General features: G+C 39.8%; 1 protein-coding gene across 8 annotated transcripts in view; it reads right to left on the bottom strand.

The window, feature by feature from the left end:
• FAT1 (FAT atypical cadherin 1) overlaps nt 1-25,130 on the bottom strand; it is a 221,028-nt gene that overhangs the window by 157,530 nt on the left and 38,368 nt on the right. For 7 of the 8 annotated variants that reach the window (XR_012883011.1, XM_075860151.1, XM_075860153.1 and 4 more), the window contains exon 2: nt 7,113-10,401. Coding sequence is in view for 7 of the 8 variants with exons in the window: in XM_075860151.1 (XP_075716266.1) it covers nt 7,113-10,377 (3,265 nt within the window). In the remaining variant the exon portion in view is untranslated. Of the gene's footprint in view, nt 1-7,112; nt 10,402-24,761; nt 25,008-25,130 lie in introns of those variants that run through there. The other variant, XM_075860152.1, reaches the window with a different exon arrangement.

The raw sequence follows: 25,130 nt of genomic DNA, 5'->3' as shown, positions 1-25,130 counted from the left end.
GTTAAAAAGGAACTCCTGTTCCAATTTTATTGGTATAACAAAGATAAAAATGATAGAACTATATGGAGTAGTTCTGTGGCAGAGTACAGGAATGAATGTTAGGTGAAGGATAGCAGTAAGCCCTGTTCAAATGTGCCTACGCGTTTCTGACACGTCTGTGTCCTTATTCATGGCATGCATGCCATGAATAAGGACACAGACGTGTCAGAAACGCGTAGGCACATTTGAACAGGGCTTACTGCTATCCTTCACCTAACATTCATTCCTGTACTCTGCCACAGAACTACTCCATATAGTTCTATCATTTTTATCTTTGTTATACCAATAAAATTGGAACAGGAGTTCCTTTTTAACGCACACCCAGCGCTGGATCTTGGTTCTGTTTTTTTTTTTTCTTCCTGTTGTGTACCGCTGGCCGCGCGGGAATCCGGGCGCTGTCTGCACTCAGACACAACTAAACGGTGAGCTGGAGGTCTACCTCCCCCCTCTTCCCCATTCATTAATTTTGTAACTGCCTTTTCACCCTGAGAATAGAGGTTAAAACCACACACGCAATTTTCCTTTAATGAAAATGTGACTGAATATCTCAGATTTTTTTCTTTGATGGTTCCAAATATGAAATATTCTCTTTAGGTTACTAACCGTTACTTTTATCAATCGAAAACAAATACCTAATAGTCAGGGCCGATCTTACGTTTGATAGTGCCCTGTGTAGATCTTTCAGTTGGCGCCCGTCCAGTATGGTGTATTACCATACAGTGTGCAAATAACCATACTATACAGTGCTTAATTATAAGCGCCATGCAGTAGGGTACCTAAATAACACTTCCAAACAGCGGTCTAAGTAACAATGTTATATAGTACTGTATATGTAGGACTACGTCCAGCATACACTACAAAAATAATATACTATACAGCAGGGGTTTCAAACTCGGCCGGGTAAGTGGGCCACATATAGAAAAAATGGGAATTTGACGGGCCGCATTACTTTCAAATTTGATACAATACAAAATTATTGTTAATCAATTCGTTATTTGAACTACTATAACACTATATTACTATAATAATAATACTACATTACTATAATAATAATACTACATTACTATAATAATAACACTATATTACTATAATAATAATACTACATTACTATAATTATAGAGCTAGTTTTAAAATTTGAGAGAATTCTCCACGTGCTTATTTCAACAATCCAGTTTTCCAGTTTAAGTGTCACTAAATGCAGTCCGGCGGCTCAGTTGGCAGCCTTTGGCAGACACACATGTCAAGATTGGGCAGGCCCCTTTTTAGATAGAGCCACAGAGTCCTACATAGATCGTGCCACAGAGTCCTCTGTTGATGCTGCCACAGTGGCCTCTGTAGGTGCTGTCAAAGTGCCCTCCGTAGGTGCTGCCAAAGTGCCCTCCAGAGATGCTGCCACATTGCCCTCCGCCGAAGCTACCACAGCGCCCTCCGCAGATGCTGCCACAGCGCCCTCCGCAGATGCTGCCACAGCGCCCTCTGCAGATGCTGCCACAGCGCCCTCTGCAGATGCTGCCACAGTGCCCTCTGCAGATGCTGCCACAGTGCCCTCTGCAGATGCTGCCACAGTGCCCTCTGCAGATGCTGCCACACACACCCCAAGTAGATAGCTCCATTGGGGCTCCCTCTAGGAGTGGAATCCCCAGCCAGAGCGTTGCCGTTGCTGGGCATTCCTCTGCTGTTGGAGCCCCTGACATCACTGTCCATACACAGGGATCCTCCTGGACCGGAATGTGATATCAGGGGCAACCCCAGAGCCGATGTCACGGAGCAGAGCACTAGTATAGGCTCTGCGCCAGAACTCTGGGGAAGCCACTGACATCAGTGTCCATATATGGACAGTGATGTCAGGGGCTTGCCCAGAGCTGGGGTCCCGGAGCAAAGCCTCTTCTAGCACTCTGCCTGGGATTCCAGCTCTGTTATAGGCTCTGCGCCAGAACTCTGGGGAAGCCACTGACATCAGTGTCCATATATGGACATGGATGTCAGGGGCAACCCCAGAGCTGGAGTCCCGGACAGAGCACTAGTAGGCTCTTCCTAGTACTCCAGCTGTGCACCTGACATCACTGGGACTCCGCTCTGGGGAAGACCCTGACAACACTGGCCATATATGGACAGCGATGTCAGGGAATTCCACAGAGTCCCGGAGCAGAGCCTGTACTAGCGCTCTGCACGGGACTCCGGCTCTGGGGACGACCCTGACAACACTGTCCATATATGGACAGCGATGTCAGGGATTTCCACAGAGTCCCGGAGCACAGCCTGTACTAGCGGCTCTGTGTCCCACGGGCCGCAGGTGACAGCCCCAGGGGCTGCATGCGGCCCAGGGGCCGCATGAAACCCACGGGCCACGTGCTTGAGACCCCAGCTATACAGTGCCTAAGTAGTAGTGCCATGCAATGCCTAACTAAATACTGTTAAAGTTACTCCACAGTGGGTTATCACTTTTATTTATTCTTGGTACATCCCAGACTTTCCGGCAAATCCTCAATAGGGAAACTTTATCAAAACTGGTGCAATGGAAAAGTGGAGTAGTTGTTCATGACAATTAACTATGTTTCTGCTTTCATTTTTTAAGGGGTCTATGAAAAATTAAGATTGGAATTTGATACATTTTTGCCTTCACTAGTTTTGACAAATCTCCCGAATGTCTTTTCTTGTAAGCTTGTTTGGAAAGGGTTCATTCTCTTTTTTTCAACTCATCTATTTAAATCAGGAGCGGACACAGACAACTGAGGGCCCCTCAGTGCAAAAACCAAGTGTTGGCCCTCTTCCACCAACATACCCGGCACTTACATTCTCTTATATTTAAACTAAATAATGACTGTAAAAAACACTCTGAAAAACAGCCAGATACTGTAGTCTGAATTTTTTGTGCAGCGATGGGTAACATCCTTGGTGATCTTGGGCAGAGAAGGGGGTAATGATATTAGCCCTGGTGATCTAGAGCAATGAGGAGGTTATTTATAATACCCCTCGTAAACTAGGGAGTGAGGAATTTAAAGGCTATGTAAACCTTTGAGGGCATTTTATATATATATATATATATATATATATATATACATACATACATACATACACATCTATAGATATATCAGGTCAGTCAGTGTGTTTGGTGTAACTTTTTAATTGGTTTTTATTTCTTTTACTTTTTTAGATACAGCTGCTCTTTATTCTCTATACAGAGCAGCTGTATGTAGCGCTAAACTCTCTGACACGCAGGATCCACCTGTAATCTATCATATCTAAGTTATTACTTACCTTTCTACCACCTTTTGCTAGACTTCCTCTTGCTACCCCATCTATAAGTGTCCATACACACAGGAACTGTATCATCAGCCAACAGTTAAAGAGGCTCTGTCACCACATTATAAGTGCCCTATCTCCTACATAAGGAGATTGGCGCTGTAATTTAGGTGGCAGCAGTGCTTTTTATTTAGAAAATCGATCTATTTTTACCACTTTATGAGCGATTTTTAACTTTATGCTAATGAGTTTCTTAATGCCCAAGTGGGCGTGTTTTTACTTTAGACCAAGTGGGCATTGTACAGAGGAGTGTATGACGCTGACCAAATCAGAGTCATGCACTTCTCTCCATTCATTTACACTGCACTAGCGATATAGCTATATCGTTATGTGCAGCTACTACACACACTATAACATTACTGCAGTGTCCTGATAATGAATATACATTACCTCCAACCAGGACGTGATGTGTATTCAGAATCCTGACACGTCTGAATCTTTTCTGTGAGATTTTTAACAAGGCAAACATAATCTTGTTTACATCGTAATCTCGCGAGATTACGTTTGCCTTGCTCACAAAGTGGTAAAAATAGATTGTTTTTCTAAATAAAAAGCACTGCTGTCACCTACATTACAGCGCCAATCTCCTTATGTAGGAGATAGGGCACTTCTAATGTGGTGAAAGAGCCTCTTTAATCACAGAGCAGCTCAGATATTCATAGAGACCCATGGATTGGTAGAGTAGGGGGATGAGAAAAGAAAAATACTAGTTTTAAAACTTTCTGTGGGCTCCCTCTCCTCTCTGAGCCCCTGTGCAGTTGAACAGGTTGCACAGTCTATATGTCTCCCCCGGATTTAAATTTTTCATGTAATGTACTTACAGTGTATATAATTTTTTACCCTGTACAGCCCTACCGGAGATGTTAAATCTTTAAGAATTATAATAAACAATAAAAGTATTATTGTAATGTAAAATATAACAAAACTTATAAACTGGATTAATATTACATTTAAACAATAGGGACTTTCTTATATTCAGTTTCATTAAAGGGAATGTGCCATCAGAAAATGACCAATTGTTTAAATAAATTTTTATGTTAAACGTATTTTTTAAGAATTTTTGGCAATTTTTCTTTCATATTCTATGTCATTATCTATATTAAAAAATAGTCTTAAAATGTTGCCGTTTTTACAATGGCCACTGAGCCTCATATTAGACTGACACTACTTGTTCTGTAGAGATCACTTCTCAGCAGTTATCTCATTATCATCACCAGCAGGATTACAATGACAGGTATCACCTCTATATAGATAGCACAGGATCCACCATTGATAGCTCCCCTCCTATCCCTTCCTGAACAATGATCTCTGCACATGCCTAGAAAACTCTTCTATAAGGGTCTGTTCACACGGCTTATTTTCAGCCGTAATTCGGGCATATTACACCTCGAATTACGCCTGAAAAAACGGCTCCATTGCGCCTACAAACATCTGCCCATTGCTTTCAATGGGTTTTACGATGTTCTGTTCCCACGAGGTGTACTTTTACGCGTCAATGTCAAAAGACGGCGCGTAAAAAGACGTCCGCGTCAAAGAAGTGCATGTCACTTCTTGGGACGTTTTTGGAGACGTTTTTCATTGACTCCATTGAAAAACAGCTCCAATAACGTCCGTAAAATACACTGCAAAAAACGTGAGTTAGCTACAAAAACGTCTGAAAATCAGGAGCTGTTTACGCCTGAAAACAGCTCCGTATTTTCAGACGTATTCTGCTAAGCCTTGTGAACATACCCTAAAGGTCAATGGATCCCCTGCTGTTCACAGGCTCCTTTGGTCCATGTGGCTGCTGTAAAGCATTTCTATAAATGCTGTTAACAGCAGAAAAGGCAGGATAGCTGCCCCCATAATCATGTACAGAGATTTAGAAATTAAAAAAAATCTACAAAATAAGAAAATAAAAACCGATTAGAAGAAAAGATTATGTTTCACCATCTGTTTTTAATCAGGAAAAAAATATATATGATACATTCCCTTTACACCATATGCAGCGGGTGGGTGGGATTGGTGGCGTTTACAGTACATGCATGTCATAAAAGACAAACGATGGGTGGGGACAAAGTTCCATCTATTTACCTGCCAGCCTGCCTCACTCAGCAGGATGTTAAAAAATGCTTAGGCTGCTTTAGCAGATTCCCAGCCCACAGCAAAACAAACATGTTTGTTTTAGATCAAAGAAGGCTAAGCAGTTTAGAAAAAGCTATAGAATTCAAACAGTGATAAAAGGCATAATATAAAGTACACAACAAATTCATAGAAAATGGGTCTGAAGTTAGTCTTTGAGATAATGACATTTAGTTCTTTGCCTTTCATGTATAGAAAAAATTAGAACATGTATTCCTGATAATGTTCAGACTATAATTTCCTATGCTATCCTAAATCACAGTGTAAAAGAAAGTTAGAAAATACAGGTACAAAGATGTTCCTAATAAATTAGCATATAGGTTTTAGCCCTTGGAAGGTACTGATTCTTTTTGTGGAGATCCAATTGGCAGGGAGATTTAAAGGCAATGCTCCCTGGGAAAAAAATATGCAAATTAGCTCTCCTCCAGAAGGAAGAAGTAATGTTTCAAAGCTCTTTAAAGGGTTGGACAATGGACTACAACGGAATTACCTATAGGTGGCACTAGGGAGAAAGTTTTCTTCCTTCGGTGGGAGAGCTAATTGGCATATAGGATTTAGTGGAGAAATAGGGAAGTGGAGAATTAATTTATTTTTGTAAGTTATTAAAATGTACCCATTATTTCATAGTTTCATATCTAAATAGGTCCTATATTCTGTGCTGATTAAGTTCATAATATATCTTTAAGAGGATTGGAGCTCTGATACAGAGCCATAAAGTCAAACAAAAAAATTTAGCTGCCTGCTGTCGCCAATAGGGGGAGCTTATGAGTTTATTGAAGATTTTTTTTTTAATATGAGCTAATGGTGGCGGAAGGCAGAGAGAATTTAATCATTAAACTCTATGGGGCAAATTAACTTAGACCAGTGGTTCATACAGTATGCCAGTCTAAGAATGAAGACCGCTGGAGTAAGATACAATATTTTTTTTTTAAAAGGCAGACGACTCTTAATAAATTTGTTGCACCCTCAGTTGTCCGTACACCAGAAAATAAATCTATGTCAGCTCTGAGCTCCACGCCCATTTTATTAAGCTCCACCCTATTGCCATGTGTGGTGTAAGTGCATCAAAAGACGCATTTTTTTCTCTTTTTATTTTTGCATAAATTGCAACTTTTGATGCATTTGCGATTTTTATATGACAGAAAACCGGCGCAGAAAAGTTGATAAATTCCACCCCAAGGCTATACAGGGAATTTAAAACTCTTTCTTCTATAGACATATATTATAAATAAAGCAACACAAAATCAACACAGAATTCTGGATCTAATAAAGAATTAAAAATAAGTGCATTTTAGCCAAATTCAAAGTGGGACAAGGGGCAATTCTGGTCATACACAGGTCATATGACAAATTACTTATGAATACTCATAAACATAAGTGGTGGATGAAGACATGTTTAAAGAAATCATGGAAGACTTGAGTCACAAATAGCGAAAACCTCAACATATAAACATAGCATGTCTGAATTATTGTTCTTGCCAACTTAGCACTTTAGAGGGCCATTTAGTGGAAATTTGAAAAAATCTTCATAGTTTGCATTAATGGCACATATCTAAATTTACACGCTATACATTATAAAACTGAACGTCCATTTTTACTGCAAATATACATGAAAACAATTCTATACATAATGTGTAATTGAATCTTACCTTTTTCTTCATGAATGGTAAAGACTCCAACTCCAGATCCATCCCTTATGGAGTATCTGATTTCACCATCTCGTCCTGAATCCTCATCATGAGCGGAGACGGTCATCACAGGTGTTCCAATTGGAACATCTTCTCTGATCACTGCTTTGCTTACAAAATTAGAAAACAATGGTGTATGCAGGTTCTCATTCACATCAACAACTTCAATAGCGATATAACAAGTTGAAGACAGAGAAGTTGGTTTTCCCCTGTCTTTGGCCCGAGCAGTCAGATTGTAAACCTGCTTTACTTCATAATCTAACTCTTGTATTATCCTTACTGCACCACTCAGTTTATCTACTTCAAACTTTCCATCACCATTTTCCAAAAGGCTATATCGAACTTGACTGGAAAGCCCTGCATCCGGATCATAGGCATCTATCCAAGTCACCAAAGTTCCCACTGGAAGGTCTTCTCGAACTTTAACATGATAGTTGGATGGAATGAACATAGGAGGATTGTCATTTACATCTTCAACTAATATTTTTAGGAAAACAGTAGAAAATAATTGTGGTTCATTCTCTGCTTGGTCTCTGGCTTGAATTTTGAGTAAATGCATATGTTGCTTCTCTCTGTCTAGTGGAGTAAGTGCTTTTACTATTCCAGTCACGCTGTCTATTGTAAAGATATTAGTGTCTGTTAAAATGGAATATCTCACTTCACCGTTAGCTCCGAGATCACTGTCAGAAGCTTCTATTTTAATAATTGCTTGGTTTCCTTCCCCATTTTCCTTGACCTCAGCAAAGTAACTCTCTTGCAGAAACTCCGGTGAGTTATCATTGGCATCAAGCACTCCAATGTCTACAAGGTGCCAGGCAGATTTTTGTGGTATTCCAAGGTCATAAGCTGTAATATTTAAAGTGTATATATCTTTGAGCTCCCTGTCAAGTGGTGAAAGAATTTGTATCCAACCATTATCCATATCTATAGTGAAACAACTATCATCATTTCCTCCAGAAATAGCATATGCCAACTTGCCATTGAAACCAGTGTCAAGGTCATTTGCTTCCATATGGATTATACGTGTTCCCACTGCTACATTCTCCTTGACTACAATCCTGCTGGGGAGTGTGCTTTTAAACTGAGGGGCACGTGAGTTTGCCAAGTGAGTGTCAAAGTAAGTTTCCTCTTGTGATCCACGGTTAAATAACTTGTTGGCCTGTAGAAGTTTCTCAGCAAGCATTTTGGCAACTCCAGTTTCCTCACAATTTAAGTGAACGACCTTGCGGCTAGAAGTTACAGTAATATTAATATAAATTGGTTTGGCCAAGTGTTCACCATCCGTAGCTGTAATCCTCAAACTATGAAAGGAGACTTTTGCTCCAGGGCCTTCTGAAAGAGACTGTTTCAAGAAAAGAACTCCAGAATTGGGATTCAGTGTAAATAAGTCTAACTCATTTCCAGATTCTATTTGGTATTTCACCAACTGAAGTTCATCAGCATCAATAGCAGAAACAGTAGTTATTTGTTCTCCAATGCCAAGATCCTTGGGGACCGAACCTTCACAGTTTATCTTCTCAAATAACGGGGTGTTGTCATTTAAATTGTTTAATGTTACTGTGATAGGAATTTCAACTTCTCTTCGATAAGGCAAACCCCAGTCCGATGTCCTAATCTTTAATGTATAGACTCTTGGCATTAGCTCATAATCTAATTCTTCTGCCGTGCTAACCACTCCTGAAAAGGCATCAATGACAAAGGGCACAGGATTTACGTTGGCTATGCTATAGGTGACATATCCATTCTCCCCTTCGTCATGATCAATTGCACTGACAGTAAGTACGTGACTACCTATGGGCACATTCTCATCAACCACAGCTTTATATGAAGTCTGGGTGAACTCTGGGGCATTGCTGTTCATACCAAGCACTTTGATCATCACTTTTGTGAAGGCTTTTTTGTCACTAGTCATAATATCCACTTCAATGTGGGAGGAATACTTTGCTTTTAATGGGGCAAGCGTTGTAATGAGACCAGTGTTAGGGTTTAAACTGAATCTGTTTCTGTCTGTAGTATGTTTAAAGGCATATTTCAAATGTGGGTGACTTGGAACTGCTTTCACCATAACAATGGGTGTATTGGGAGGAGCAAACTCACTTACTTCAGCCCTGTAAACATCCTTTTCAAACTTTATTGGACCATGCTTAAATTGTGAAGATTTAAGGTGGATAAACTTTGGGTGTGAAAACTGTGGTGGAGAGCCCTTGTCCTTAGCTTGTAGGGTCAAGTTGAAACCAAACGGATGGGTATCCCAATCAATCTCTCTTACAGCTACAATCTTATATTCTTTACTTCCCGGAGAAGTCCTGTTAGTCCTAAAATACTGTATAGAGTCCCCTGCTATAATGCTTAAAGAGGCTATTTCTCCATTGGTTCCTTGGTCATGGTCATCCACAGTCACAATTGCATAAGTCAAATCTTTATCAAGTTCAGAAGGAGTGAGCGTAACTGTAGCGATAACAGGGGCATGCACATTTGCTTGTTCCACGTGAATGATTAGCCTAGCCATACTGCTAATTCCACTGCTTCCATACAATTTCATTCCTCGGTCTATTGCAAGAATTTCCATGTCATACTGCTTGGTCTCTGAATAGTCAAGTTTGCCAGTCAGTATAATAGCACCGCTAGTTGGATGAATAGCAAACATGTCAGTCCTTTCTTTAAAGCTGTAATAAAACTCTCCATTGGTTCCAATGTCGGCATCTGTTGCACTGACTTTAGCAATACTGCTCCTTATTGCTGTGTTTTCAGGCAAAGAAACACTGTACGTAGTTGGAGAAAACAGCGGCCGTAAGTCATTTGTGTCCAGTACCTGAACTCTAACTTTTGTGCGTGCTTCAGCATTTGAGCTCTTCTCCGTTGCCTTGACAGAAAGGAGGTAGTGGTCTCTAACCTCTCTATTGAGAATTGCTGTATTACCACCCTTGGTCCGTATCCTCAGGAAGCAAAAATCCCCTAAGATATGCTCTTCTGCTTTAAAAAGGTTCTCATTGTCCCCAGAGACTATTTTGTATTTGATGTCCCAATTAGGGTTTTTAAGATAAATACCCATTTTTGTTGAGTGCCCAACGAAAGTCTTTGCAGCTGAGTTTTCATAGATAGTGGCATTGTATTGGTGGTGAGTAAAGTGAAATGATGAAGAAAAATGGAGTCCATGGTTTTCATCACAGTCACCAAAATGTTGCAGTAACATCAATAAGAGAAGTGAGGTCAAGTATTTCCCCATGATGGATGAATTTCACAAAATCACCTGGAAAATAAAAATAAAAAGGAAATGAATATAAACCTGCAGGAGACATTAAATATTATTATTATTATTATTATTATTATTATTATTATTATAGTCTAAGAAGTGCTTTAAATTAACTGTGTCAGATGAAGACCACAAAAAGGTTTATAACTAATTATACGTTCAGCATTTACCAAAAGATTAATTTCAGAACTTGTGAGTGATGATATCTGAGCCCCAGGCACACCACTGGGGGCAAAAAGAAATAAAGTATTATCATTATGACAATCAAATGTGCTCGCCACTGGGTGCCATGCAGCAAATCAACTGATGCCATTAAGCCAATATAATGCCAGGTTCTGAGAGACACTAATTTAATTACTGTGGAGCCTTACTGTGCTTTGGGAACGTAACTTATTACTGGAGTGTTTCATGGAAGCGGAGATCATGCACCCAAGTACAATCCCATACCAAGTCAGTAGACAGAACTATCTGACCCTCATTTCTTATAATATATGAGGCAGGATTAAAGCTACTGCAGTAAAATACTGCAGACCAATTGAATATGTGAAAATATTAGAACACATACATATTAACACACATGCATATTTGTCAGGATCACAAACAAATGATTAGTTAAAGATGAACTACAAAGGCTTGGTAATAGAAATGGGCAGCGGAGAAAGATCCACGGCAACATAGCAGTGTGACTCAGAGTTTAGCTGCTGCATTGCAGAACTAGCGTAGGTCCACGAGTTTCACTCTGGTCAGGGCAACATCTGTCCTGCTAGACTTTAAAAACATACTGACAAGAAATGGTGCAGGATGTAGATAGGCCCCCAACATGGGCCCCTCCACATTTAACTTTTTTTTTTATTTTTTTAAATGTCCGTTATCTATTAGATTTATTCAATAGACAATTGCCTGTATAACAGAAACAGGGGAGTTGGAACCAGCGCTGAGAGTGCAAATTCTGTTAAAACGGGAATCTATTTTCAAGTTTTAATGAGTCTTGGTTAAAATCGAAGCAAAGAGGCTACGAACAAATGTTAGTGACAGGTAGGTATAGTCCAAGGTACAGAGAGAAAAAAGGAGATAGGCGGTAGCCTACGCGTTTCAGACCCTCGCTAGGTCCTTAGTCATGGCTTATAAACCTTGGACTATACCTACCTGTCACCTGTAGCTACTTACCTGCAAACGCTGATGCTGCTGCAGAATCAACTGCAGCCTCTGGTGCCGGTGTCCTCGCTCGTCTGACACGATGCAGGACCTGTGAGTGACGACACAGCGTGATCTCTCGAGAACACGGCTGTGTCTGCACTGCCAGAAGCTGGGCGTTGTGAAGAGAAGTGGATGATACTTCTCATCAGAACGCCCAGCAAGTAAAAGTATTAAAAACGCCCCGATGTACGCACATAATACACGCCCACTTGGACTTTTACTTTTAAACACACCCACTTGGACTTTTGCAAGCCTCATTTGCATAACTACAAAAATGGTCATAACTTGGCCAAAAATGCTCGTTTTTTTAAAAATAAAAATGTTACTGTAATCTACATTGCAGCGCCTATCTGCTGCAATAGCAGATAGGGGTTGCAAAATCTGGTGACAGAGCCTCTTTAAGTCACCTGCTCATTTCCAGCTTTCCTGTCATGTAGATGAATCTATTGCTGTTTTATCCTCACATGGAATTTTGATAATTCTGTAAGATTTTATGCAGCACGGCACCTGTGGTCAATGTTTTATGTCAATGAGGAATTTAGCAGATTCTTTGCATGTCTTAAATGAGGCCAGTTGGGGAGTATTCCACCTAAAATGTTCATGTCGTCTAACTAAATGAGAATGCAAAGTGGAATAAAATGAATAGAAAAAAGCTAGTAAAACTTTACTACGGAGATAAATCAGAGCGCTTTGTCAAGACAAATGCTGCAATTGTTTAGAGGAGATCGGGGAACATGAATAGGACCCCTGGGGAAATAATTCACAATGTACATACACCTACCAATTTTAGTGTCAATTGTAGTCTTAAATCAGTCTACCTACTTGTCACTTTTAACAATGGTTAACGGCTTATTGACCAATTCACTGTGTATGCGATGTACTTTCTGCCAGAACAGGGGAATATTGGAAAATCTATGAAACGTTCTCTCCTGACAGGAGGAGAGAGACCTGTGCATCTTCATTTAACTAATGCTACTCAGTTGTTTTAGGCTTAGAAGAAAAGTTTACGACAAAAGAAACTTGCGTATGTCCATCCTTTAGAATGACCCATCAGATTGTATCTTGTACAGAGGTGTTTGTAAACCATTACAACTTTGCCAATTCTTAGCAATGGTCAATGTCAACTTGCCTGCCATATACAAGTCCACCAGTAATACTGGTCTGTAAAGCAGCTGTAGTTTTTAGAATTATTTCCTTGCAAATCCGCAGTCCTGGGTTACAATCTAACCACATAGGGTTTAGGCCTCGTCCACATCAGCATCGGGTTCCGTTCGACTACGCTATTGTTTCCGCTAAAACAACAGAAATCTTACGGAACGGAGACAAACAGAAACAGTTTGCAACTGAAGCTTTACCACTGAAATCATTGGTAATGCATACGGAAGCTATGGTTTCCGTTTGTCTTTCCGTTCATGAGTCCCACCGACGGAAAGGTTTAACGAAACCCATGAACGGAACCCGACGCTGATGTGAACGAGTCCTTACATGTTTTCCCTGTATGTGTGGAAATTAGACTGTCAGCCCCAGTAGGCGCATGGATTGATTGGAACCTGTGTAATAAGCTGAGGAACATGTTGGCGCTATATCATTTAAAAAATGATATACTCTTTAGGCCGTGAAATTTGTGATTTGCAACTTATTTTCTGTTCACATCACATCAGAGCCTTCCGTCAGAAGTATATGTCGGGAGTATATTTTCCCATAGGGTCCCATTGTAAGAGAGAATATAAAAAAAAATTCTGGTATAAAAAAAAATTCCTGGATGCCTCTTTATTGAATAGTGTAGTCTACTATGCTTCTCCATACAGTAAAAAAAGCAAAAGATTTGCTGATGCAAATCTCTTGGCATATTTTGGGTCAATGGGGCCCTATGGTTGCGTTTGGGGAAGGGAATTCTTCCAGTGCCTTCACCGAACACAGTATTCAATATGTGATATGAACACTCCCTAACTTCTTTGTTGTCACTCAGCTGTCGCGGAATGAGACAGTTCTAATATTTACATTAACTTAACGCAATTCAAAAAAAGTTAAGGGTGAACATATCTGTATATATTGGGTACTCTGGTTATTCTCAATCCAGTCACACAACACAATGGATGACTATGCCAATGTATGTTACAATACCCAATGAATATTTAGGCATTTTATATATTATATACTCTATAAGCCTATATTTACTTAACATTTTTTACTTTTTATTTAGTAAAGGTTCTAAAGTTGGCAAAAATATTTTTTGACTTGTCACTCAATTTCTCAGTAACCATAGCGATTGATCTACACTACCGTTCAAAAGTTCAAGGTCACTTAGAAATGTCCTTATTTTTGAAAGAAAAGCATAGTTTTTTTCAATGAAGAAAACATTAAATTAATCAGAAATACACTCTATACATTGTTAATGTGCTAAATGACTATTCTAGCTGCAAACGTCTGGTTTTTAATGCAATATCTACATAGGTGTATAGAGGCCCATTTCCAGCAACCATCACTGCAGTGTTCTAATGGTACATTGTGTTTGCTAACTGTGTTAGAAGGCTAATGGATGATTAGAAAACACTTGAAAACCCTAGTGCAATTATGTTAGCACCGCTGTAAACAGTTTTGCTATTTAGAGGAGCTATAAAACTGACCTTCCTTTGAGCTAGTTGAGAATCTGGAGCATTACATTTGTGGGTTCGATTAAATTCTCAAAATGGCTAGAAAAAGAGAGCTTCTATGTGAAACTCGACAGTCTATTCTTGTTCTTAGAAATGAAGGCTATTTCATGCGAGAAATTGCCAAGAAACTGAAGATTTTCTACAACGGTGTGTACTACTCCCTTCAGGGGACAGCACACACAGGCTCTAACCAGAGTAGAAAGATAAGTGGGAGGCCCCGCTGCACAACTGAGCAACAAGAGAAGTACATTAGAGTATCTAGTTTGAGAAATAGACGCCTCACAGGTCCTCAACTGGCAGCTTCATTAAATAGTACCCGCAAAACGCCAGAGTCAACGTCTACAGTGAAGAGGCGACTCCGGGATGCTGGCCTTCAGGGCAGAGTGGCAAAGAAAAAGCCATATCTGAGACTGGCTAATAAAAGGAAAAGATTAATATGGGCAAAAGCACACAGACATTGGACAGAGGAAGATTGCAAAAAAGTGTTATGGACAGACAAATCGAAGTTTGATGTGTTTGGATCACACAGAAGAACATTTGTGAGACGCAGAACAACTGAAAAGATGCTGGAAGAGTGCCTGACGCCATCTGTCAAGCATGGTGGAGGTAATGTGATGGTCTGGGGTTGCTTTGTTGCTGGTAAAGTGGGAGATGTGTACAAGGTAAAAGGGATTTTGAATAAGGAAGGCTATCACTCCATTTTGCAACGCCATGCCATACCCTGTGGACAGCGCTTGATTGGAGCCAATTTCATCCTACAACAGGACAATGACCCAAAGCAAACCTCCAAATTATGCAAGAACTATTTAGGGAAGAAGCAGGCAGCTGGTATTCTATCTGTAATGGAGTGGCCAGCGCAGTCACCAGATCTCAACCCCATAGAGCTGTTGTGGGAGCAGCTTGACCGTATGGTACGCAAGAAGTGCCCATCAAGCCAATCCAACTTGTGGGAGGGGCTTCTGGAAGCATGGGGTGAAATTTCTCCCGATTACCTCAGCAAATTAACAGCTAGAATGCCAAAGGTCTGCAATGCTGTAATTGCTGCAAATGGAGCATTCTTTGACGAAAGCAAAGTTTGAAGGAGAAAATTATTATTTCAAATAAAAATCATTATTTCTAACCTTGTCAATGTCTTGACTATATTTTCTAGTCATTTTGCAACTCATTTGATAAATATAAGTGTGAGTTTTCATGGAAAACACAAAATTGTCTGGGTGACCCCAAACTTTTGAACGGTAGTGTATATTATACACTAGTGGAGCTTTCCTCAATGACAGGTCCAAGTGAACACCAGTTTACTGCAGAGAAGTCAAATCCTACCCTGCTGTTTTTTTATGATTTGATACTACTGGAGATTTGATAGTATCTCAATAAATATTAAATTTATATATCTTTTGTGTACACTTCCTAGGAATGCTCTCCATGAGCATAATAATGAATAGTACAGTGTTACATTAAAGGAACAGCCCCTGCAAGGATAAAAGTAAATCCAAGAAAGCAACATGTTTAATAAAACAATATGTGCATGAAATATACAGGGATGAAAGTGTGTGCGATCTCTCAGGCAGAGGTTTCTCTTTGTAAAATGCAATGCGGAGAGACATAGATGCCACTGGATTTGGAGTATGTATGAGCTAGGTCCCCAGTGCGATGCAATTTCTTACATTAATTATATTGTTTTACTTTATATTGTTTGAGTTACTGTTACTCTAAGTTCTACGTGTTCTACATATCATTGCACGATGTTGTGTTCACCATAGAAACAGATTCCTTGCATACAGACACATCAGTGAGAAGGGCAAAAACATAATCTAAAGCACTGCGGCCCACTAAGAATATATACAGTAAAAAGGTGAGAGCCAAAAAAGAAAACCTCATGCCTTAAGTTCATGAATAAATGCAAAAATAGGTTTCCATTCCACTGCGACCAATTTTATTGCAAACGGCAAAAGGGGAATCTCCCTTCAGGACCTTAGTTTAAGCAGTGCTACATCTACAGGGAGGAGGTTCAATCTCTCCCTTGATTTAGGGTATGTGCACACACAAAACAAGGGAAAACAGCTCCTGTTTTTCTATAGTCTTTAAAAAACGGCTCCAAAAACTGCTGAAGAAGTGGCATGCACTGCTTTTTCGCGGCCGTTTTCTTACGCGGCCGTTTTTCAAAACGGCCCGTTCTGCTTCCAGAGAAACGGCCGAAAATAAGCTGTGTGAACATACCCTAAGGCCTTATTCACACGAACGAGTTTCATGTCCGTGATACGTGAATTTCACACGCGTCGTACGGACCTATGTTAGTCAATGGGGCCGTTCAGACAGTCCGTGATTTTCACGCAGCGTATGTCCACTGCGTAAAACTCATGACATGTCCTATACTTGGCCGTTTTTCGCGCATCACACACCCATTGAAGCCAATGGGTGCGTGAAAATCGCTCACGGCACACAGAAGCACTTCTGTGTGCCGCGCGTGATTTGCGCTACAGTTGTAATCAATGAATGAAAACATAAAAGCACCTACTGCTTTTATGTTTGTAAACATGGTGTCATAACGATGCCATATGCGCGAAAATCACGCAGGTACGCACCAAATACGGATGCCACACGGAACTGCTACGCGTGCAAAACGCAACGTTTTTTGCGCGCGCAATCTGCACACGCTCGTGTGAATAAGGCCTTAGTGTGAGGGAATAATTAAAATACATAGGGTCCAGTGGATCCACATAATCCACCCATATTGCAATTCTCTTATAGGAATATTACATGTGGAAAAACACTTCATTTTTGGGAAAAAAATGCCAGCAATGAATTGTGGGAAATATAAAAAAAAAATGTCTATGTGCGTCCCCAGGGATCAGCTATTTCCTCTTCCCACAATCCGGTGTCTGGCTCAAAGGCAACTGACTGCAGAAGGAGTCCTGCCCCACTGTTCTGCCTGCAATATTGATCTGTCAGCAAAAAATGGAAGGGATCAGGAAGAAATTAAAAATAAGATTTACCTTTGAGGATATATATATATATATATATATATATATATATATATATATATATATATATATATATATATATATGTGAAATGGATATACGTGTGTGCATGGGCAGGGTCAAAATCAGGGGAATGCAAGTAAGGTGACCACACCGGGTGGCAAGAGAATGCAGCTTCTATTAACAAAAATCATAAAAGTTTTATGACTTACTGTATGGTACTTTTTTATGGTTCTGAGGCCAAACGGACACTATGGCTTGTATTATTGAATGGACACTATAGTTGATATTATATTACTATTAGGCTGGTATAATGAAAAGGTTTTTGTGGCCGGTATAATTACGTTGGACACTACTGGTATACCATGGCTGGTATGATTATATGGGCATCTACCTCTTGCTTGACGACTTGCGAATTCTACTATACATGTTTAGCTGTGGAATAATGTCTGTTGCATTGAGAAACAATACAAAACAGAGTACTACTTGATAAAATGGTGTCCATTGTGTAATAATACAGGGAAACAAATATAATACAAGTCTAATTATACAGAAAGAAACTAATGTATTCTAAATGGAGGCATAATTTTTTGATCAAGTGTTCCCTTAGTATAATTTTTGATTATTTATGGTCATTGTGATTCTTTATTATTGAGTACAAAGGTGAAAACTTAAAAGAAAGCAAACAATAAAAGTAAACAAGTGCTGCGTAAAACACATGGGTCTGACCCATGCTTCCTGTACAACCTTAAATAATTTCCTATTGCATTTTCAACAGCCGGACCTAGGCTGTACTTTTTTCTTTCAAGACCAAGTGTATTGATTTGTGCTCTTTCAACAAAAGCTTTGGCCTTCAGCAAAGTATTCTTTGAATAGATTCTATGTTGGGCAAACAACCAATAAAGTAGTTCACAGAAACAAATGAAGATAAATATTGCACTAAAATAAAAGGTGAAAAGACACTTCCTCATTGTATCTCTAATAACGCAAAATATACAGCTGCCGAGGTGAAGGAATAGAATAATAACAGTATACAAAGTACAATGTGCTAAACTCAATCCAGGATTTTTCTTTTCAGAACTTAAGCCATCAGTCTTCTCAAATAAAAAATAAATCCCTGCAAAATCTTCTATTATATTTATGTCATATTTAAGGCAATAACTGCTTTGCTACAATATATCTATTCATAGAAATAAAAAAAAAAAACTGAATTTTCTAGTATATTGGAAGGGAACGTAGTCCATATTACTACCATATAGCTTTAGGGCATTTTTGATCAAGAAAACATTTTATGGGGGCCTTAAATGCAGCACCTTACTTCATCAAAGGGCCGCACATTCCTTTCAGCCAGAGTCGGGTCAAATATGGCTTTTCACACAGATGTAGTTGTGGCCAGTGCCCTCATAACAGTAAAAAAACAACAACACAGTAGCTCTTTATGATTGGGCAGAGCCCTCAGCGTACAGGAGTTCTCACACCTGATCAAAATCCTGAAGAAGTAAGCTGCGCTATATGAATTTTCCATCCCCTGGAAGTCAACAACAGGCACACAAGGGCAACATGATGCCCCTGTACTGCCAGATGGGCATCACTACCCTAGGGCCTAAAGCTGCCCTCAGATATGATTATATAGAAACGATACTTTGCTTCCTTTACATCTAAAGCAGGCCATTTACAGAAAAATTTATTGTCCAATTAATTGAAGCCTAAATGAAAACTTACAATATTCATATACTTGAAATGGAACAAACTTATATTTGTGGACATGATTTACTATCATGGTGGCAAATCATTTCATCAGATTTCTGCTTTCAACACAAAAATTTTCAATTTATTTGAAATACTTTTGGTACATCTGATCAATTTATAATAACCAGTAATCTATTTCCTAGAGATCTACTTCTAAACTGACAAAATAAAATAGCACCATTTATAACCAGCTGAAGTCTGGGTTTACTTATAGTAACCGCTGCTACAATTGAGTCAAAGATGTCATACAGTAGTGATATCGTCTGCCTGTTTTTGCAAAAAAAAACAGAGCAACCCTTATTACACACCCCTGGTCCGTCAACAAACATGTACATTCAGGAAAAAAAATTATCAAGTGGGATAACTGCTGGCTGAACATCTTTACAATGGCAGTTATCTAAAGCCTATAGCCATTTTCAGATTATACAGAAACATGAATCCAATGGTCAGATTATGTTTCATATGTCTTGCTATAAAAAGGGATTTCACATCAGTTTCCTGAGGGCACTTAGGTTTCCTCCCAATATACAAAACATGCTGATAACGTATCTGCCTTCCCACAGAATTGCCCTAGTGTTTGTTTGCTTTGTAGGTCTGTGAAAAACTAAAATGTAAACTCCACCTGGGCAGAAACTGGTGTGACTGAAACAACATTGAGTGACTGAATAATGCATTGTAGCCATATGATTATATATTATTTATAGCAATCAATAGCATTTAAGAGCTTCTATATCTGCATTGATGGAGGCGAAGCGCGTCATGTTTAAAAAGTGTTGCTTCAATATCAAAATTAGATAAAGAAACATATTGAGAACAAAGAAAATTTGCCTCAGCCATGTGACATATACTGAAACATCTGATGCAATGTATGTCATAATAGATTTTTTTTTTTTTTTACAGAAACATTCATGAATATGTTGCAATGTGAATGACATCCCTTTTAGTTGTCAGAACTGTTGGTGTTCCAGTTGATGCAAATAGCGCTCCTACCTTTCTAATTTTAATCTTGCCCTTATGACAATTTCAACCAGTTGTCTAAAAAACTGCGCCCTGTGACAGGCAGGACAAGCCCTGGGATAGGAGGCCGGCCTTATACTCCCGTTGTATTACTGATATGACGTATAAAAACAATACATTTTATTTTCCCATCTGAAGTCTGTTTTACTCATTTGACTTATTTCTACAGCAACAAAATAAAAGATAAGAGGGGAAAGTTTTTGCACTAGTAATAAACAGATCAATAGGCCCGACACAGCAGAGCCTGAGGTGCGCTATCAATTATCTGTTTACCGGCAGAAACCATGCAATTCAACACATGAACTATGAGCTCTTCAAACAGCAGGTTGCACACCCATGTTTGGTCAAACAAGATAGGAAAAATGAATCATAATGCAATAATTACAAAGCCAATTACAGCAATAGTCAAAAATAGTAAAGTTCTACCTAAAGACAAAGGTGAATACAATGATTTATAATGCTAGACGGACTTAATATTTATCAATGTATTATTGATGCCAGATTTCGGGCGAAACACCATATTGATGAGACTCCTGCTGAACAATTTTCAACACATAAAAATCCGTCTGAAAAAGTGGCTAGGCTTCAGAGTTGAGTAAAACGAAGCGTGAATCATTTAGGATAATTTTTTTGAAAAGTGTCATAAAACATTACCAAGTTTTCTATGTTCACCAAGAATTGCCACAGCACCAGATATCCAATTGAATTTACTCTTTATTCCATTAATGAACGCATACAGAGTCAAGGCCTTAACTCTGTATGCATTTGTTAATGAAATAAAGAGAACATTTTATTGGATGTCTGGTGCCTTGGCAATTCTTGGTGGACTGTGATTTTCCACGAGTTGGTAGAGCCTGGAGCCATTAAGGCATGGCTGATCCCACGGATGGTGCTAAAGGGTTATCTCTGTATTAGAACAGAGTTATGTTCCCGTAAAAGCAATGCTTCTAGGAGAGAAAAAAAAACGTGAATATGTGCCCTACGATGAAGTATGAATCAAATGCATACAGAGTTATAGTAGAGCCCCTTAGAAGTCCGTCATATTATGGCTATGTACAACTTGGTTGTTGTATGGAGCTGTAATACGACTGGCTGAATAAGGCCTTAAACCCTCAAATCACTGGAAAATGTTATCAGACGTGTCTTACATTTTTTATAGACTGTTAATGGTAATCATGTAATTGTGACGCATATACAGCAATCTGAGGAGTCATGAAAATCAATCACCACATTAGGCGTATAGCTGGATTTCTGCAAACACCTACAATATTCTTAACATTGTTATATTTAATTGTTTTCTTAAGGGGACACAAATATTTTTTAATATTTGGACACGGATAAAAAAACAACTAATATTTGACTAAATTTATAGGCAACTTTAGACAATAAAGGCCCTATTACACCAGCCGATTTTGGCCAGCTCGTTGATCGGCACTCGTTTGCTCCTATCACAAGGAGCTAATATGGGGACGAGCAGTCGTTACTCCGATCGCTCGTCCCCATATATATCATGTCGGCAGCACGTGTGCTGCTAACACCCATAATATTTTACTTTTTTTAAATTATACGATCAGCAGATGATCGTTTGCTCGTTCATCTGCTGATCGCTGCCCTGTTTACACAGGGCAATTATCGGCAACGAGTGTTCTATGTACAGTGTAAAACCCCCTTAAGTTTATGTAAGCAGAAGGGATCTGCACATGTGGAATAAACAGCCTAAAGACACACAAGAGGTGATGAGACTTTCTACAGCATCTGGCAGGCAGGCCAATAAAGAACTATAAAATACCATGACAGACCTATAAAAGTGAGGAGTTATTGTTCAAAAACTTCCAGTGTCCATCATCCTATAATTTTTCAGTTCAAACTGTTGCCCATGCATTTGCACGGTGCGGAGACTGCCCCTTTGTTTCACGTTTACATGCCCCCAGTAATGAATAGGTTAATGTTGCAATTAGACTTTCCATTGTGCCCTATATAGTGCAAGCGGATCGGGTAACCCTGTGTCCTGCATTGTTACAGCCATGCAGAGGTAATAAAAGTTTTCATTTCTTTCTCTCCACCCTAAAGAGAGCCTCCTGTTCTTTCCCAGCTCATGAAGTCCTATCCCTGCCCCCATTCACTGGGATCAGAGCCAGCAGCAACCCCCACCACACAGACCAGCGGCTCTGGCCAACAAATCTGTCTGCACCCCAGCAAACACCCCTCATCCACCATGCTCTCTCTCAGGGCATTAGTTTTCATGTCGCTGACGGCATGTATGTTTAATTTTATTTTTCCCCTACCTCCAGGCCATTCCAGAAAAGTACAACACAACTTACACAATGACACATTATTGTGTCTGGGATAAACCTCCCCCACTTTCTGAAATGTAGAGTGTTAGCTTTGCGGTCAACCCTTGCAATCCAACTGACAGCCCATCCCTTTCTGGGGTCACTGACTCAACTTTTTGAGGGTTCTATGGACTGCAGGTCCAGCATGGTGGTCTTGGATCCCTCATTCTCTGTTTCTTTCTTTGCTCTCCCCTCCCCCATAACTCATGGACAGCCACATCACACTCCATGTGCTGAGGCCCAGGCTAGGAACTATTTTTTCTTGGCACAGTAAACTAAAGTTCACTCTGTGTAAAAGCTGCAGGAGCCATGTGGCTGCTGGAAGATTATAGCCCTCTGTGAATACAAAAGCATACGCCTAGAATCCTATATCACAGTGGCTGCCAGGACTTGCTATTTCCACCCAGTAATGTATAAAGAAAGACTAAAACCTCTGCCCATGTTTAACTCTTTTATAACCAGGCTGCGCTTTGTGTACCAGGTAAAAGCTTTTATCTGCGTCAATAAAAAAGGTGAATCCAGCAAAAGTTTATAAAACCAAACTGGATATTATGTGTTAAACTTAGGCACAGCAGAGAAGGATACCGGTCAGAAGACCCCAATAATTCAGAGTGCAGACACTGTGTACACAGGTGGGGGACTACTTGTAAAAAAAGACAATCCACAGATAGGAGCCTATAAGTGTCTCACACCCTGCAGCAAAAAAGCACTAACCTCAACATTACTGTCTCATAAATCAGGGGGGAGAAGGACAAATTCTCTGCCTCATAGACCCAGGTTTAAGACTTTGCAGTATTTGTCAGCCTGCTGCTACATTCCTTCCAGCAAGGTCACAGATGTAGGGGGTCAGCAAGCAACCCAAGGGCAGCTAAATGGGCTGTCGGGTATCAGTCACTTATTGGAGCGGTTCTTGAAGATGTACACAGCTGGGATTACTGCGGGCAGAGGTATTTCTTCACCATGTCACCTACTTGTCTACAGACATGGCATCTCGCCTCCTAATAACAAATGAATCAAAGTTCCGCACTTTGTAGAGAATGAAAGAGATTTGGTAGAGCTTCTCTGGAGGGCACGAGTCTGGCAGATTGTATGTGCCTGAATCATTGCTCCTATGAGGGGTGCACTCTGGAGAGTTTTCCAGAAAATAACTTTCCTGCTCAGTACAGAATGTGTCTGACTTTATCACAACCATCTTCATAGTCATGGGTGATATCCAGGGAACGAGAACATAAAAGCTGCCAAAAGACATAACGGCTTTTAGAGCATTCCTATCAATAATGGAAGCCATGCCTATGATGACCCAATGATTGGAAGTGTTCAGCTGACGGGATTTGAATTTTTTTTATCATATTGAATATACTGGTTGTTGAATATTCTTAGGGTGGTTTCACACTTGCCGTTTTGATGCAGTTTTTGAAGCCAATGCAAGTTGTGGATCGTAAAGGGAGGGGATATATAAAAGGAAGAGTCTACTTCTCTTTTTGAATCCATGCCAGGTTGGGACTTAAAAAAACTGGCATGTGTAAAATATATATTCAGTGTGAAATGTGTATTATTAATACATAAATATGCAAATAATAGGCCAGTTACAGAAAATCACTTAAATAGTTATCAGACTATAATACATAAAAGCAGAGATAGTGCAATCATAATGATGTTGCTAAATCAGCGATCGCTTGTTAATGATCATTCTGTTTGAAGACGGCCATAAATGTGACAATTTCTGTCAACGATCATAAACAATTAGATATCGATCATCTACTAAATATCAGCAACCGGTAAGTTCAATGTTTACGACTCGTCAGATCAGATACATGTCATACTTCTCGCTAACAATCCATCAATATGTTAAAAGGTGTCTGATAAGTTTTCAAATGATTTAAAGAATTCTAATTTATTGTATCCAATCGGTTTGGTATCAAGTAACGATTCTCTCCCTGCCTCAGTTATCGGCTAGGCAAAAAGTCTTTCCGTATGTGGTCGAATTAAAGTTTCATCACAACAATCTTCCTAGCTCCAGTGCCTGATATCCAAGGAACGTTGAGACAAAGACAAGCCTCTAGTTCCTTATAAGGGGCAGTGAACTGGCACATTATGAATGATCGCTCACAGTTTGCCTGGCAAATTCTTGAATGCAATACAAGGAGAATATATCTTAATTATTAACCGTCAGTCTCTGTGCAGTCTCTGCCTTGTGGGAACAATACAGATCATATCGTGTGTGTATAGAGAAGTTACAGCGCAACCCAAGAACCTCTGTTCAACCACTGCACATCAAAAACGGATCAGTTTCGCAGAAATAACGCATTGACGCTTACAAATCACAGGACACAAAAGCAGATATTCTAGTTCTGCACTAACCTCACTACTATTTAGGTCCTATTTTATTTAGTTCATTTACTATACACAACTACATGAAGACTCTTACCTCTTCCTTTTCTTTCTCAACATATCCACAGTCAAATAAAGCAACAAGTCCTACAACAATCCACAATCCTGGATCATAGCCCCTCAAGATCCTCGGTACTAGAGGGGGGAGACTCCCCTGTTACAACAATGGTGGGGAAGAGTGATCTCCAGATAGTCAGGACATGTCCCAGCAAAGTACAAGTGATTGAAGTTGTATGGGGAGCGCAGTGCTCCCTGTGCTTGCCTCTCCTGCAGCCACCACTGGGACAAGGCTCACAGGAGTGCTGCTGACATCACATCCTTCTCCTCCCCCTCACTTTTGTGGACTTTAGGATAAACTGGAAATTTCAAGGGGGGGCTAAAAGGTGTCCTGTGCTGCAGCCTGTGT

This window comes from Rhinoderma darwinii, chromosome 1, assembly GCF_050947455.1.
Source record: "Rhinoderma darwinii isolate aRhiDar2 chromosome 1, aRhiDar2.hap1, whole genome shotgun sequence".
NCBI lineage: Eukaryota > Metazoa > Chordata > Amphibia > Anura > Rhinodermatidae > Rhinoderma > Rhinoderma darwinii.
Note: the sequence above shows the minus strand (reverse complement) of the source record. Positions and strands in the feature narration are given on the sequence as shown.